The 16,181-nt window shown below is 44.1% G+C and overlaps 2 protein-coding genes and 1 long non-coding RNA gene across 5 annotated transcripts in view; all 3 read right to left on the bottom strand.

Annotated features, from left to right (window-relative positions):
• The window catches only part of npr1a (natriuretic peptide receptor 1a), a 34,854-nt gene extending 33,635 nt beyond the window's left edge, over window positions 1–1,219 (bottom strand). The window contains exon 1 of one of the 2 annotated variants that reach the window (XM_085395107.1): window positions 942–1,219. The gene's annotated coding sequence lies outside the window, so the exon portion shown is untranslated. The remainder of the gene's footprint in view (window positions 1–941) is intronic. The other variant, XM_085395106.1, reaches the window with a different exon arrangement.
• A 4,691-nt stretch (window positions 1,220–5,910) lies between these two features.
• LOC146644202 (uncharacterized) lies at window positions 5,911–7,886 on the bottom strand. Its single transcript, XR_014909206.1, has 3 exons — window positions 7,714–7,886; window positions 7,287–7,569; window positions 5,911–7,159 (listed from the first exon to the last, which is right to left on the bottom strand). It is a non-coding gene; the product is annotated as an uncharacterized LOC146644202 (long non-coding RNA).
• Window positions 7,887–8,111: 225 nt separating this feature from the next.
• Window positions 8,112–15,993, bottom strand: LOC146644201 (uncharacterized). 2 transcript variants are annotated; one of them, XM_085395111.1, is made up of 2 exons: window positions 15,664–15,802; window positions 8,112–12,546 (listed from the first exon to the last, which is right to left on the bottom strand). In XM_085395111.1, exon 2 carries the CDS (start codon window positions 12,529–12,531, stop codon window positions 10,489–10,491), a length of 2,043 nt encoding a protein of 680 aa, XP_085251237.1. In that variant the 5' UTR covers window positions 12,532–12,546; window positions 15,664–15,802; the 3' UTR covers window positions 8,112–10,488. The 2 variants fall into 2 exon arrangements, with proteins under 2 accessions (XP_085251237.1, XP_085251235.1); XM_085395109.1 differs by having other exon boundaries at window positions 8,121–12,596; window positions 15,664–15,993.
• Window positions 15,994–16,181: the final 188 nt, after the last annotated feature.

The raw sequence follows: 16,181 nt of genomic DNA, 5'->3' as shown, positions 1-16,181 counted from the left end.
GTTATGGTTGTTATGGTGATGTTAATTTGCCTATGATTCCACACATTTAGAGTACAGATGATCTGGTCTCTTCGGCTTTCAGCCTACATGACTCACACCTGTTGTTGAGCTGTTGACCAAAATGTAGGTCCCACTTTAAACTCAAGAATCCATCAAAACGCCCTCACATCCCAGTTTTGAAATGCAGCGTGTGTTTCTGGGTCTGTCCAAATGGTGGGAGGTAGCGCAAAGTAATATGATGTGTGGTCTTGAAATGCGTGCATAGCTTCTCTGTATGTGGAAACAAAATCAGACTTTAATCACCACATTTCTCCACACATATGAGCGCATGAATAAATCTCTGACAGCAGGCTGCTGTGAAAAAAGGCAGCAGGAAATCTGACAGGAAGAAGAAGTATAGGCCAACTTCAGTCAGGCTGAAGTGTCTTTAACACATGTGCTTCACATATCATTTTTATTATTATTATTAATACTATTGTTATGTAAAACAGTCAATGATATCGTGGATGTCAAATGCATCATTCTCGCGATCGATTATGAATATTTTGTCCCCTCATGCCCATCCAGTCTCTCAGATGATCGCCCTTCCCTCAGCCTGGTTCTACCGGAGGTTTCTTTCTGTTCAAAGGGAGTTTTTCCTTTCCAGTGTCGCCAAGTGCTTAATGGTTGCTGGCTTTCACTGTTTTGTTGCTGTTGTGATTTGGCGATGTATAAATCAAGTTGAACTGAATGTATTCTTAATGTGGGCTGTTTTGTCTGAAGGCAGATAGACTTCGGTTAAAATGAAGAAGGAAAATCAGAGTCTTCGTTCATTTGAAAGCGTAACCAGGACAGAGACTAAGAAAAGAACTAAAAATAACTTTCTGCTAACTTCTTATTAACTCGCGGCGCCTTTCTCCTGTGTAAGTTCATCAATAGAGGAGCGGCTGACGTTGTTTTACCTGTTCGGCGCTCAGCGCATCTCCGTGTGTCCGCAGAACGACATCCAGCTGTTTTCAGCGGCAGCTCGTGCGGAGGAGGAAGCCTCGTGAACACTCGGTGGGAACTCTGTCTCACCGGAGGCTCACCGGAGGCTCGCGCCCCGCTGCTGCCGGCGCGTTTCCGCTTCTCCGCGCTCACAAACCATCTCGGTGATAATCCAGCCTCCCGCCGTGCGCGCACACTGAGGGGGTGTGGAGGGTAAGAGGGCAGTCCTGAAAACGCGAACTGAAGCGCGTGCTTGAACCTACGTGTATTCAGTTACCAAAGTGACACAGGCTATATATGTGTGCTCGCAGTACTCCCTCCTCGCCGTGCTCTGCGCATAGGTAGGCCTGATAGGCTGAAATATTACTTTTAATCAAAAACTTTATATAAATAAGCTGCTCTGCGACGTGAGCATGTGGATATGGAGCCCCCTGGTGGCTGTCTGCAGCTATGACAAAACGTCCGTCAGTTGGTTTTATTGATTGGATACCGGCACTAGTCAGTTGATTAGTTAGATTGAACCCCGAGTAAAATGACTGAGGTTGAGGGTGATTATGGATTATAGACAGATGATTGTGATTCTTCCTTCCGCTCAGTAAAAGTTCAACTTTCATAGAATTATCTAACATCAGTTAAGTTAAATGATTGATCAGTTTCTCATCAAACTTCCAGCATCTCTGAACTCACTGCTGACCTTTGACCTCTTTGCAAGGAGAGATTTTAGATTAAAGTTCATTAACAGCCACACATGACGTCACACTGCAAGTCTGTTATTTTCCATAAAGTTCACGCACAACACATATATAGAGAACCAAAGAATGTGTGTGTGTGTGTGTGTGTGTGTGTGTGTGTGTGTGTGTGTGTGTGTGTGTGTGTGTGTGTGTGTGTGTGTGTTTTAACAGGATACACCCGGTATACCAGGAAGTCACTTGGAAACACACAAACTCTCCCTCTCTGTACCTCTTCCTGGAAATGATCACCACCCACCCTCATACTCAGACTCTCTTGCTCTCTTTCTCACATGTGTCCTGCCTTCCTCCCACTCTCTCCTGTTAATGAAAACACACATTAATGTTTCTCTTATTTGACTGTAAAGGTCACACTTGAATACAGCAAGTCGACTCCAAAGGAAGTCAGTAAATACAGTTAAGGTGAGCTGTTTCCTCCTTTTATTCTTCTGATTCTGTTAGAGAAGCTTTGCATGATTCCGTATTCAGAATAATCCTTCTGTGTCTGATTCTGGGTTATAGTGCGGCCTCTTCCTCTCTTTTGATTGGTTGTTCTCTGCCAACAGAACCTTGTAAGTATTATATTGTGCTGTGTCTACTGGAGAAAAAAAGACAACATGAAGCTACTGAAAACATGACTTGTGGTTGTTGGTTTGGACTGAACTGGTACAGCTGAAGGCTCAGCTTCATACTGGGATCTTGTGATTCCTGTATGAAGTGAACGCTGATCTGAAAATAGAAACTTTATCTTTTTTTTTCTTCCTTCATATAGGTAAACAAACTATGATGAGATGACTGTGAGGATATCCTCTCTGTGTGATATCATACAGCCAGGGTCGCCACAAGGAGGGGCCGGGGAGGGGGGGGGGCACTGGTCCACCCTAGCAAGGCTGTTATATGTTGGTATTATTTTAATAAACATGAGGTTAGAGCGAGAGGAAGACACCCTACAGTGAGTTGAAACATTAACCGTTATTTATTCCTGCATATACTATTTTGCCATTCGTATTGTGTCACTTTGTACAGGGAGTGCAGAATTATTAGGCAAGTTGTATTTCTGAGGAATAATTTTATTATTGAACAACAACCATGTTCTCAATGAACCCAAAAAACTCATTAATATCAAAGCTGAATGTTTTTGGAAGTAGTTTTTAGTTTGTTTTTAGTTTGAGCTATTTTAGGGGGATATCTGTGTGTGCAGGTGACTATTACTGTGCATGATTATTAGGCAACTTAACAAAAAACAAATATATACCCATTTCAATTATTTATTTTTACCAGTGAAACCAATATAACATCTCCACATTCACAAATATACATTTCTGACATTCAAAAACAAAACAACAACAAATCAGCGACCAATATAGCCACCTTTCTTTGCAAGGACACTCAAAAGCCTGCCATCCATGGATTCTGTCAGTGTTTTGATCTGTTCACCATCAACATTGCGTGCAGCAGCAACCACAGCCTCCCAGACACTGTTCAGAGAGGTGTACTGTTTTCCCTCCTTGTAAATCTCACATTTGATGATGGACCACAGGTTCTCAATGGGGTTCAGATCAGGTGAACAAGGAGGCCATGTCATTAGTTTTTCTTCTTTTATACCCTTTCTTGCCAGCCACGCTGTGGAGTACTTGGACGTGTGTGATGGAGCATTGTCCTGCATGAAAATCATGTTTTTCTTGAAGGATGCAGACTTCTTCCTGTACCACTGCTTGAAGAAGGTGTCTTCCAGAAACTGGCAGTAGGACTGGGAGTTGAGCTTGACTCCATCCTCAACCCGAAAAGGCCCCACAAGCTCATCTTTGATGATACCAGCCCAAACCAGTACTCCACCTCCACCTTGCTGGCGTCTGAGTCGGCCTGGAGCTCTCTGCCCTTACCAATCCAGCCACGGGCCCATCCATCTGGCCCATCAAGACTCACTCTCATTTCATCAGTCCATAAAACCTTAGAAAAATCAGTCTTGAGATATTTCTTGGCCCAGTCTTGACGTTTCAGCTTGTGTGTCTTGTTCAGTGGTGGTCGTCTTTCAGCCTTTCTTACCTTGGCCATGTCTCTGAGTATTGCACACCTTGTGCTTTTGGGCACTCCAGTGATGTTGCAGCTCTGAAATATGGCCAAACTGGTGGCAAGTGGCATCTTGGCAGCTGCACGCTTGACTTTTCTCAGTTCATGGGCAGTTATTTTGCGCCTTGGTTTTTCCACATGCTTCTTGCGACCCTGTTGACTATTTTGAATGAAACGCTTGATTGTTCGGTGATCACGCTTCAGAAGCTTTGCAATTTTGAGACTGCTGCATCCCTCTGCAAGATATCTCACTATTTTTGACTTTTCTGAGCCTGTCAAGTTCTTCTTTTGACCCATTTTGCCAAAGGAAAGGACGTTGCCTAATAATTATGCACACCTGATATAGGGTGTTGATGTCATTAGACCACACCCCTTCTCATTACAGAGATGCACATCACCTAATATGCTATATTGGTAGTAGGCTTTCGAGCCTATACATCTTGGAGTAAGACAACATGCATGAAGAGGATGATGTGGACAAAATACTAATTTGCCTAATAATTCTGCACTCCCTGTATGACCCTCACGGTTTCCTGCTACACCCCTGTGCTGTTTTGAATTGGTGTGCTACCCCAATATTTTTAGTGGTCGCCATATGGCCATACATTGAAAAAATTCAGGAGGTGGCCCTGCACAGAGCTTGCTGAATGTAAGATGCTGGCAGTGGTTGGAGGAGCATGAAGTAGAAACATGTTTAATATGAACATCCAAACTTGGAACAGGAGACAGCAGACAGCAAGTCGAGAGGAGCACTCAATCACCGTTAACGGTTCTTTAGTGTCATAAACGAGTCAGAGTGGCTGGTAAAACTTGAGGGTAAATTTGATATGAGCAGCCATGTCTTGTGAAGCCATCTGCGGGAGGATCCAGTCGGTACACAAAGTTGTGCCAAGGCTCAGGTCTGACTCTGCTGTGAGGATGAACGAGGAGATCTGAAAACCAAACTGAGCATAAACAGATGAATGAATTCGAACAACTAACTCTTTTTCCAGGCTAAATGAAGATCTTCTAAATTAGTGACACACCATTTCCTCTCCAGCTTATGGGCTATCTGATTTGTTCAGCAGGTGATGGTTTTGTACCTCTGCAGACTATTTTATCATTTGTTTATTTTTAAGGGATTAGTGTTTTTTTAAACCCTGTAAATAGTGCCTGAAATAAAAGCCATTATTATTTATAGAAATTGTGGAAATTCTTTGTCTGCTGAGATATAATCACACAGAATTAATCTCACAGGGAACACTTGTCACAGGAAACTGATTACACCTCCACAACAACAAAGCCCACAATGCGGGAACAGTGTGACGTCTGGACGTTCGCATACTGTGTGCAGTCATTTCACTGCTTCTGTGCAAAACCAATCCTAAGCACATCAAGCACTCAAACGATAGCAGAAAATGCAAAAGGCACTAAAGCAAAAACTGCTTTAAAAGGTGAGACACTACAAAGAAAAATATGAGTGGCATCTGAAGAGCTTCTTTGACAGCCAGAGGAGTCCACATCTTTTTCACACAGAGCTGCTACCAGCCCAATGTTGTTTGTTAATGAAGTTTTTCAGCTGAAAGGTTTTGTGGAATCTTTTGTTCGTGGAGTCCAGAAAAAATGAAGTCAGATGCTGACCGTGGCTTGGAGCCGAAGAAGGACACAGTTGAGTTATATAACGGCACAAAGCTTCTGGAATTATTGAAGAAGAGTCAGTTTGTGACTGAACGGTGTGGACAAGAGGATTTTTGCAGCCTTATGTCATATGGATTTGGAAAATATTTGTAATTCACAATTGCGTGATCTAAAGTCTGTGGTACACAATTTACTGCAAACTGCATGAAATCTAACGCAGAAAAAAATCTTCTTCTGCCTGTTGTGGTTGTGATAGCTGCTACTAGAAAGGTTTATGAGGGGGACATGTCTTGAGAACAAGTGCATAATTGGCTCAAAGCTGTGAGCTCGTTACCAAAACTCTGTCACAAACGTCTTCACTCAGTTTTCATGCTGTGTTAGAGGCAAATACACTTGTTTCTGCTCCCCAGTAATACTGTATTTTACTGAAACAGGCAGAAATGAACTGAACTCTGAGGGGCACTTTTCTCTACTGAATCTGTAACAGATAAATGCAGAAAATCCATCTTTTAATGAATTGTGTCAATGTGTTAGATTATTGTCTGAATGTTGCAGTGTGCTATAAAAAAAAAACAAACTAAAAACGTGGTGTGGCAAAGTAACATTAACTGTGACAGCTCGTGAGCTGACAGTAAATAATGTTTTTTTTATACATTGTGGAGGCCAGCTGTTCACACAGATTTCAGGTTTATGGTGAAACAGTTTACAACATTTAATTTTTTTTACAGTTTTTCTCGATTGCTAAAACACATTTCTTGAAACTACGCCTCATATCCTCACAACAGTAAACACAAATCCATAACATCTCACTCAATTTCCCAAACATCCTATTTCCAGGTCAAAATGAAGCTCTACACCCAAAACTATTCACTCCTGCTGAAAAACCAAACTTTGCCCTCAGACATCAAACACAAGCCCTCAAAAACACACACACTACAACAGAGTTTTGCACACTGGTACAATTAATTCAAAACAATAGTTCCAAAACAAATAGGTTGCTTATGGTTCTCCCCTTCAAAACCCTTGTCACATGATAAACACAAAAGACGCAACCAATGTATGTACAGTAGCACATTGTCATTCATGTACTATACAGTACAACACACACCAGAAACATTATCCCACCTCAGCATCTTGTCTTTGGTCTGGGTCAGGCCAGAGAATCTCATCCACATCACAGGCTATATTGGCCCCAGCCAGGCAGCGGGGGTAAAATCCTCTTGCATGCCTGATCCACCCCTGGCATGCATCTACTGATATGTCTAGGCAGGCCTCTTCCATGGCCTGAAGGGGTTGAACACGGACATAATGTTCTCGGTCATACACTTGCCGAAAATAACTCCTCTATCGGGTTTAGAAAGGGAGAGTATGCAGGCAGAAAGATATTAGAAAACCTTGGGTTATTGGTAAACCAGTCACGAACCAGAGCAGCGCGATGGAAGCTGACATTATCCCACACAACAACGTAGTGAGGCTGCTCTGGCTGTGCTGGGTTCCCTGTAGTCCAGCTGGAACATATGTTGTCTTAAACCATCAAGTAAAGCAAGGAGAAGCATAGTGTTATAGGGTCCTAGTACGGCATGGCGGTGGAGTACCCCTCGTTGGCTGATGGCTGCGCACATAGTGACATTCCCCCCACGCTGACCAGGGACATTTACAATAGCCCGATGGCCAATTATGTTCCTCCCCCTTTTCCTTCTTTTGGTCAGGTTAAAACCTGCCTCATCCACAAAGATTATTTCATGGGGAACAGGCCGTCCTTCAATCTCAAAGATTCTCTGCAAAACACATAACACAGTAGAGTCAATCGGTACCCTGAACCACAGTTCAAGAGTGCTGAAATGGCAGCATAAACTGCCATGCTGTGATGGTACACAATACTTTATACAGTATGAAAACTCATACCTGAACATATTCCACACGTTGGTTTTTCACTCTGTCAGAGTTTCGTTCGAAAGGGACTCGGTATGCCTGTTTCATCCGGAATTGATTCTTTCGGAGGATGCGGTCAATTGTGGAGAGGCTGATGGCATGTATGCCTCGAAAAAGATGATCATCCTCAATCACTCTCCTTTGAATCTCTTGCAGGCGGATTACATTATTTGCAATTACCATGTTTACAAGTTCCCTCTCTTGCTCCTCCGACAAAAGCCTTAACCTGCCTCCACCAGGTGGTCGTCTCTGTGTCCTACAAAAATAGAAGCACTCATTACTGTAACTGTCACACATTCATTTTACAGGCAAATAATGGAAACATACTGAAACTCAAGACACATAAGTTCAGTAACTTAAATGTTACTGTACAAAGCAGTCTTACTGCAAGTACACCTACCTGTTTTCCTCCCTGAAGGTTCTGATGATGGAGGCAACAGTGAAGCGACTCAAATTTGGTTGTACTCGTTGCCCAGCCTCCCTCATAGTCATCCCATGGACAAGGACATGGTCAACTAAAGTGGCTCGAATTTCATCCGAGACTGACTGTCTTCTTGCCCTTGCTCTTCCCCTTCCTTGTCGCCGTCGTTCTCCACCTCCACCTCCTTCACCACGTCCTCCTCCTCCTCCACCTCTCCCTCCTCCTCCACCACCTTCCTGTTGTCCTAGACCACCTCCTCCTCCTCTTCCACCACATCCTCCTCTTTCACCATGTCCTCTTCCTCCACCACGTCCTCCTCCTTCACCACGTCCTCTTTCTCCACCACGTCCTCCTCCTTCACCACGTCCTCCTCCTCCTCCACCTCTCCCTCCTGCTCCACCACCTTCCTGTTGTCCTAGACCACCTCCTCCTCCTCTTCCACCACGTCCTCCTCTTTCACCATGTCCTCTTCCTCCACCACGTCCTCCTCCTTCACCACGTCCTCTTTCTCCACCACGTCCTCTTCCTTTGCATCTCTTTGGATCCATTGTTTCAAACCTGAATGAGCTGGCTTTGGCCCTTTTATCTATCCATCGCAGGTTCTGATTGGTGTGTGCTAAATTTTGACTCCTAGTGTTTCCACCTGGTTAATTGTGTGCTAATTGAGCTCAAGCTATGCTGACTTAAGTTAACATTATTGCATGCTAGTGCTTTCTAAATGACTACATGGTGTAAGCACTGTAAAATGTAGGGATTTGAGTGTAGAGTTTTGCAGTAACAGTTCACCAAATTTGAGTCATGTGTCAAAGCAGGGAATAGTGTTTATAGTTCAGGGAAATGGGTGAGCTTTTTGAACAATAGCGTTACGGTTTTGAAATTTTAGTTTAGAGGCCTGGTTATAGTGTTTAAGCAATCGAGAAAAACTGTAACAACTAATATAGAGACTAGTGTTCTGCTCTTGGTAGATTGCAGTTATTATTACTGAAGTGAATTGGCTCTGTCTTTGTAAATAAATTACAGCACATTATAAGTACATCATGCTGTGACTGAACACATCACAGTAATTTGTCTCACTTAGTTATTCTGTCTGTTAGCCTATAAAATTTAATCCATCTTATTTTCTTATATTCACCTGCTGTGTTCTGCTCTGCTTGGAATTTCTATGACTGCAGTAAAATTGCATCACCCATCTCAGCTCCTCCCTCTTCACAAAGGATGCTCCAGTGTGGCCTTTGCTAAAGGAAACAATAAAGGAACTCCTTTCCTTAGTGTTTGGAAACTGGAACTGCTCTGATTATGGCTCCCACACAGATACACAGACAGGGTCATGTCTCTCAGTGAGGAAACTTCATCAGAAACATGGACTACTCAAACGCACTTTCACACAATGAACAGTAGCAGCCAGACTGGAGTCCACAGCTATATAAGAGCAGAAAGCTCTAAAGGTGAGCAGAAGCAAAGAAATGTAAGTAAGCACTGAGACAAGAGCAGACTCCTTTCACTGGCTGCTGGCAGGGACGAGACACCTCATCAGCTCAGGTTAGAGCTGCAAAGCTGCAGATCTCCTCTCAGACTGAAATGAAGATCCTCATTCTGAAGGTCACCACCAGGTTTCTCATTGCTGATGTTCTACAGATACTATGATCAGACCGAAGGCAGGGTATCTGATATGGGTCCGTGTTTCTACAGTCATTGGTCCGTACCTGTGTTTCTCTGAGCTAAACTCAAATCACCAGCAGATTCTGGTCCAAGTCCCTGAGGAGCTCTGGAGACCCAGGATGAACCTGATATTTGGTGATGGTGGCAGTCATCCCCAAAAAACAGTAACTCCAGTGCAGTAAAAGTCGAGGTCAGGGGTACTTTTACAGCAGTAACTGAGTGAGTATTAACAGAAAAGCACTGGACAAGTTTTAATGATGTTGTTTTACTTCCTTTTGTTGGTCTTCAAATTTCCAATTTAAAAAAAAAACAGACACGAGAAAGCGTTTCTGGTTTACTCGTGTTTGCAGTTTTTAACGGACAGTAAAACCATTTGTCATGTACACACTCATTCTGCTGCTCTTCTCTGAGGTCACTACATTACATCAATCAAAGTAGTCAGACTGAGCCATGAAAACAACAAAACATGGCAGCAGTTTGATATAAAAGTTTTAAATTCACCCCACTGCTACAATAATGAACAGCACTGGCTACTGTTAATGTAATAACTGAAGAACTTTGTACTCAGTAGCTTCATTAGGAGGAAAACTGGAAAATGAAATTAAAAAATATAATTTTGTTTTATGAACTAAATTTTTATTTTTCATTTAAATTGTGCACCTTTAAATTTCTGTAGTTTTTAATTTTCTTATGAGAACATTTTATCAAACCAAATTATTTATTTCTGAATGTTTAAATGTTTTGGGAAGAGTAAAATGCTGGAAAAAAACAGAAATGTGTCCTGTGGTCTCAAACATGTTTTGAGCTCATTAGCTAAAAACTCTTAATGAAAGTAGTTGACTCATTCACCCCAGGATTATTTTTAGCACATTACCAGGAACCCAGGATTCAGTGGAACTCAGAATAAACAATCCTGGGTTAAAGAACTGGATCCTTTCAGGGCCCTCTGTTTTTGAAGCCCTGCAGGAGCTTTTTTTTTTTTATTGCAAACACCAAAAAACATACATATTCAGGAAGATTTTATTTGGTCTTGTGAAAATATTTTCTGTCTCCGATCAGTTAGTAAAACCAGTACAAACTGGTCTGGACTGGTCTCTACAGCTGCAGCAGCTGTGGCTGCAAAGTGTCCTGCTCCGTGATTGGGTCGTCACTGGCGTCTGCGTGGACCTTCATGTGCACGTCCCGGGAGCGCTTTTCCTGGTAGCTCTTGCCGCAGAGCCGGCAGCTGTATGGCTTCTCCCCACTGTGCGTCAGCAGGTGCTTTTTCAGGTCATTCTTGGTGACGAAGGCCTTCCAGCACAGGTGGCAGCTAAACGCGCATTCCTTCCTGTGGAAGCGGAGGTGTGTCTCCAGGTAACCTTTGGTGCTGAAGCTCTTAGTGCACAGGCTGCAGCTGAATGGCTTCTCACCTGTGTGTGTCAGCTTGTGGGCATTCAGCCCTCCCACCTGCCTGAAGGCTTTCCCGCAGATGCAGCACTGGAAGGGTTTCTCGCCTGTGTGGATCCTCCTGTGAACCTCGAGGACGTGGATGGAGGCGAGGCTCTTCCCACATGTCTCGCAAGAGATGCGGTTGGATGGTTTGTCTCTGGTGTGGTTCCTGATGTGCAAGGTGAGAGCGCCGTTATCGATGAACGTCTTGCCACAGAACTCGCAGATATATGGTCGCTCCCCACTGTGGATTCTCTTGTGGCGCCGCAGAGCACCAGACCGCGGAAAGGACTTCCCGCAGACACTGCAGTGGTACGGTTTGATGCCGGTGTGACTCCTCATGTGAGTCTCAATGTTCTGGTAGGTTTTCCCGCATACGTGACAGATTTTGCCGGTGTCTCTGTGACTCTGCAGATGCTCTGTGAGCGTTTTTGATGGCGGCATACTTTCACCGCAGACCCCACAGACAGACTCTGCCGAGTGATTTTTGGCATGTTTTCTCAAACTTACTTTACTGTGAAAAGACTCACCGCAAACTTTACAGCGTGGCGGCATTCTGGCATTCTCTATGTCAGATGTCCTGGTGTGAGAGTGCGCCGGTGACTCGCCATCTTGACCCTCTAATGAGTGACTCTTTCTGTGAGTTTTCAAAGCGCTGCTCTCTATGAAGGTCTTGCCACAGCAGTTGCAAACATGCGGGCGCTCACCACTGTGGATCTTATTGTGGCGCCTAAGCGCACCTGGCCGGGGGAAGTGTTTGCCACAGACCAAGCAGTGGTACGGTTTGAGGCCTGTGTGGCTCCTCATGTGCGTCTCCATGTTCTGGAAAGTCTTTCCGCAGACACCACAGGTCCCACCAGTCTCTCTGTGTGACTGCAAATGTGTTAGAAGAACATCTGGCGAGTCGAGCTGCTGTCCGCAGATGCCACACATGCTCTTTGACTCCCTGCAGTGCATTTGGGCATGTTTCCTAAGGAAGCCTTGACTGTGGAACGAATCACCACAGACTCTGCAGTAGAGCACTGCCGACTTCAGATCTGGCATTGGTCCCTCGCGCTTTGGCTTCAGTGAGTCCGGCTGACTGTCCTCACTCCCGCTGTCTTTCTCATTTTGGTCTCCACCGTGCTCGTGGATCTTCAGGTGCTCTTGGAGAAGTTCACTCTGAGCAAAGCTGAGTCCACAGATGGGGCAAGGGTCAGTGCTTCTTCTGCTGTGAATCTTTTTGTGGCGCCTCAATGCTCCGGATCGGGGAAAGCTCTTCTGGCAGAGGACGCAGCTGAAAGGTTTAACTCCAGTGTGGCTCCTCATGTGTGTCTCCATGTTCTGAAACATTTTCCCGCAGACCCTGCAGGTCCCGCCTCCACCACTCACGGTTTCCATGTGAGATCTCAGATGGTCTGACAAACTGTCTGATGACTCAAAGCGCTGCTTGCAGACCCCGCAGAGATGCTCGGGGGAGTCTGAGTGCAATTTCACATGTTTCAACAGATTCCCTCGATGGCGGAAAATCTTTCCACAGAGGACACAAGGCTGATTTGTCGGGCGCGCCAACAATGCTGTCCGCTGTCTCTGCCCACTGGACTTCCTGTCTGTGGTTCTCCTATCTGTCCCTTTAATGCAGAGTGAGTTTTGGCTGCCTCTCCAGTGGTCATCACTTTTAGCTGCACAGGTGATGTCTGAGGAGGCAGGGCTGGGCAGAGGTGAAGGCATGTGGATGGAGTTTGCCTGTGGGCAGAGACTTTCATTAGCAGCAACCTTACAAAGAGCAGATGTGTCTGAAAGAAAAAAAAAGAAAAAACCGTCAACAGTTCATAAAAGCAATTGCGGCATGAAAGACACAGAAAGTAACAGTGAAACAACATGAAATACAGATGTTCAGTGTTTCCACTAGCACCTGAATGCAGCACACATCTGTAGCTCCATTCATAATTTATTTATATAGCACTTTAAAAACAACACATAGCCGATCAAAGTGCTGCACAGCAGAAATATTTTTAGATTTTTATTTTTAGATGCATTTTTTGGAGCCATCCATGACTTCAAATCGCTAAGACAAACAAGCAGGAGTCCAATTGAGGAGATATCAGAGTGATTGAAAGGTAGATAAAGCTGGCAAACGTCAGCATATAGATGAAATTAAATATCGTGTTTTCTGAAAAATCATACCCAGTGGCAGGAGAAACAATGAAAACAGTACTGCCCTGCGGTACCCCCCATTGTAAAGGGGCCACAGATGATGAAGCAGAACCCAACTTAAAACAAAAGTTCCTGTTAGAAAGATATGATTTTATCCACAAAAGTGCCAAGCCGGAAATTCCCACACAGTGTTGTAGTCCAGAGAATAAGGTTGGGCGATATGTAAAAATTTTCCAACCGACAATCGTCAGTCCAATAACCGACGATAGACGATATATTCATGGATGCACAGACTTTTCGATGGGCAGAGTGATGTAACAATGCACGGACTGATTTGCCCGTTTACAACACAGAAGAAGTCCAAACATGGACGAACTAATTGCCAACTTGCACACTGCAGGAGTAGGCGCAGATAGAAATGGACTGTTACCTCACCGAGGAGGTCGTAGACAGAGAAGACGATCCACTGGTTTGGTGGAAAATTCATGAAAAACATTTCCTATTGATGTCACACATGGCACGGAAATATCTGTGTATACCAGCCACAAGCACACCTTCAGAACGCATCATAATATTGTTAACCACCTGCGCACACTACTAAAACCGGATAAAGTAAAAATGCTTGTTTTCCTGTCAAAGAATTTATAAGTTTTGTTTGGAGGGAATATTTTACCTTCTTTTCTTCTTTGTTTCAGCATTAATATAGCTACTTTTTTGGATTATTCATTCATTTATTTATTTATTTGAGATGCGCCGAATCGCACAAAAGACTAAACTTTACATTGGGGATTTTTTTTTATGTTCGCTGGAAGAGACATTTTGATTTTTAACTTATCTGTTGTTTGGTCGAGTGTGTAAGACAGATAAACACTGGAACGGCCTGTAAACACAGTTATAATGGAAAAAAAGAGGCCAGTTTCTCTTTGTTTCCTTCCCGACCATTGTGTTTTTTTAATTAAATAAAATGCTTTTCTTTCCTGAACATAGGCTACTGCGGTTCTTTCTTTCTGTTATGAGTTTGAATAAATGAATCGCTGCTGCATTTGGGTGCACTCTGAGGAGGGTGCATTTGTTCGCAGTTAAAGGAGGGTGCTGTTAAAACAACGCTATTATTTATTTCTGTTGACTGCCTGTTAGCTTTAACAGACACTATTAGCAAACTTACTCATGGACAAATAAATAAATAAATGGCCCTTGTAAAAACTTTCGACAATAGGCTTCCCTGTTGTCAGTAGTCTATATATTTGTCCAATCGCCCAACCTTACCAGAGATCAGCACAATCATGATCCATCGTGTCAAATGCAGCAGTCAGATTCAACTAAACAAGCAATGCATATTTACCACAGTCGATCGCCAACAAAATGTCATCACAGAAAGCAGATATTAGTTTTTTTGTCTCATATTAAACACATCTGTTTAAACTGCAGCACGTGTTAACAGGCCAATCACAGCTCTCACTGGCTCTCTCTAATTTTCATGTTGCTGTTGCTGAACAAAGCGAAATTCATACTAGTACTACAGTGTGCCAGGACCACAGAAGTTAAAGACAGTAACGAAAAAGGTGGATGAGGTGAAGTGAAAGCCTTAAATTTATGAGAAAAGAAACATTATTATTATTATTATTTAGCAGATAGACTTATGGTATCAGTTTGAAAGTTCTAGGTGACCTTGTTCTCAGGTTATCACATTTACAAACTTGGGTGTTCATGCTGCCCGCCACCTGAATGATTTTCACATCATGTTATGCACATGTGCTAAAGACTTGTCCACCATATAGGACACATAGCAACCAACAGTTGCTGTGCAATTGACAGTGTTTACACGCAAATCCATCACTTCCATTCAAACTATGAAGCAGCAATGTTTTAGCAAACAAAGAAATCACAGGGAAGTAACCAGCAACCTTTCACATCCTGTGGTTGCTAGACAGTCTCAGACCAGTCTGTAGATCTGTGAGATTGAGACGTTTTTATCCTGATCCTAACCACGTGTCAGGTTAACCTGACGTGGTTATTGACTACCTGTCTATAAGACCTCAGAAAGATAAGATAAGATAAGATAGAACTTTATTAATCCCTCGGGTGGGTTCCTCTGGGAAATTCGACAAGCCTATGTAAAACAACGTGGTTTTTGTACATTTGCGCCATGGCATTTCTAAGACTTGGTTATTAGCCAATGAGAAAATAGTTTCAGTCAGACTTGCCTCTCCATTTCACATATGGTTTCTTGAGTACAGAGACCTGATCTGAAGGCTTGAGAGCAGGTTGTGCCAAACCAGCAGCCGCCATCATGGTACCTACTGTCTCTGCTCTGCAGTGTGCCTGTATAAAGCTATGATGTTCCTCTGAGTATGTGCAGTAGGAGAATAGCCAGCAAGGAAAAAAAGCTTTCAAACTTTGTTTTGTTTTGTTTTAATAAAGTTGGTGTTTTAAAGTAGCTGCCCAGTGGCATTACAAGGATTGGTTCCTGAGCAGTCAGACTTTGAGGTTTTCTACGAGATATGACTCTTTCAAACAGTGTCTTTGTTTGTCTCTCTGCCATGTGTGAGGCTGATAAGCCGCCCTTTTCCTTTTACTCTCCGGTGCTGTTCCTGAACTACAGTAATGCTCTTGTGATGTCACCTCTTCCCGATCAATATCGATTTCTGATTGAACAGCTCCGGTCCTGTTTGCCCGGAGAGCCACGGCAGCAGACACGGAGCTCACCTGTCCGGTTCAGCAGGACCACCGGGCTCAGCAGCGCCTCCAGCCGCCGCAGCTGTCGTCGGGACTCCTCCACCTCCCGCTCCAGCAGCCCGACGATCTGCTGCGCTGCCGCTTCGAGCCGCTCGGCGAGCAGCGGCCGCAGCAGACGGCCGGGTCCTCTGGAGGACCCAGAACCGCCGCTCTGCGTCTCCAACGCGCCCAGAACCTCCTCCGCAACCCGTGCCAGCAGCTCTGACACAGACTCCGCCAAAGCCCGGTGTCTGCAGCAGCTTGGCGGGGATTCTGTCAGAGACATCCCGGTTCAGAGCTCTGCGGCCACAGGAAGGTAAACAGCCCGAAAACCCGCTATGCTCAGTATCGACGAGCCAGAGCACGACCCTGCTGGAGTGGAGGACGCATCGCTTCCCGAGAGAGACCGTAGCGCAGGAACTATTTTTTGTGGAAAAAGTGTGCTAGTGTTTTTATATTAAGGCGGATAAATGTACCAGCTGAGCTGCTTTAAGTGTGAACCCTGTGTT

Source organism: Rhamphochromis longiceps, linkage group LG22 (assembly GCF_057381845.1).
Source record: "Rhamphochromis longiceps isolate RC_006_pf linkage group LG22, R_longiceps_female_GT1.1, whole genome shotgun sequence".
Taxonomy (NCBI): domain Eukaryota; kingdom Metazoa; phylum Chordata; class Actinopteri; order Cichliformes; family Cichlidae; genus Rhamphochromis; species Rhamphochromis longiceps.
The sequence above is the reverse complement of the archived record's forward strand: the minus strand, read 5'-3'. Positions and strand labels throughout refer to the sequence as shown.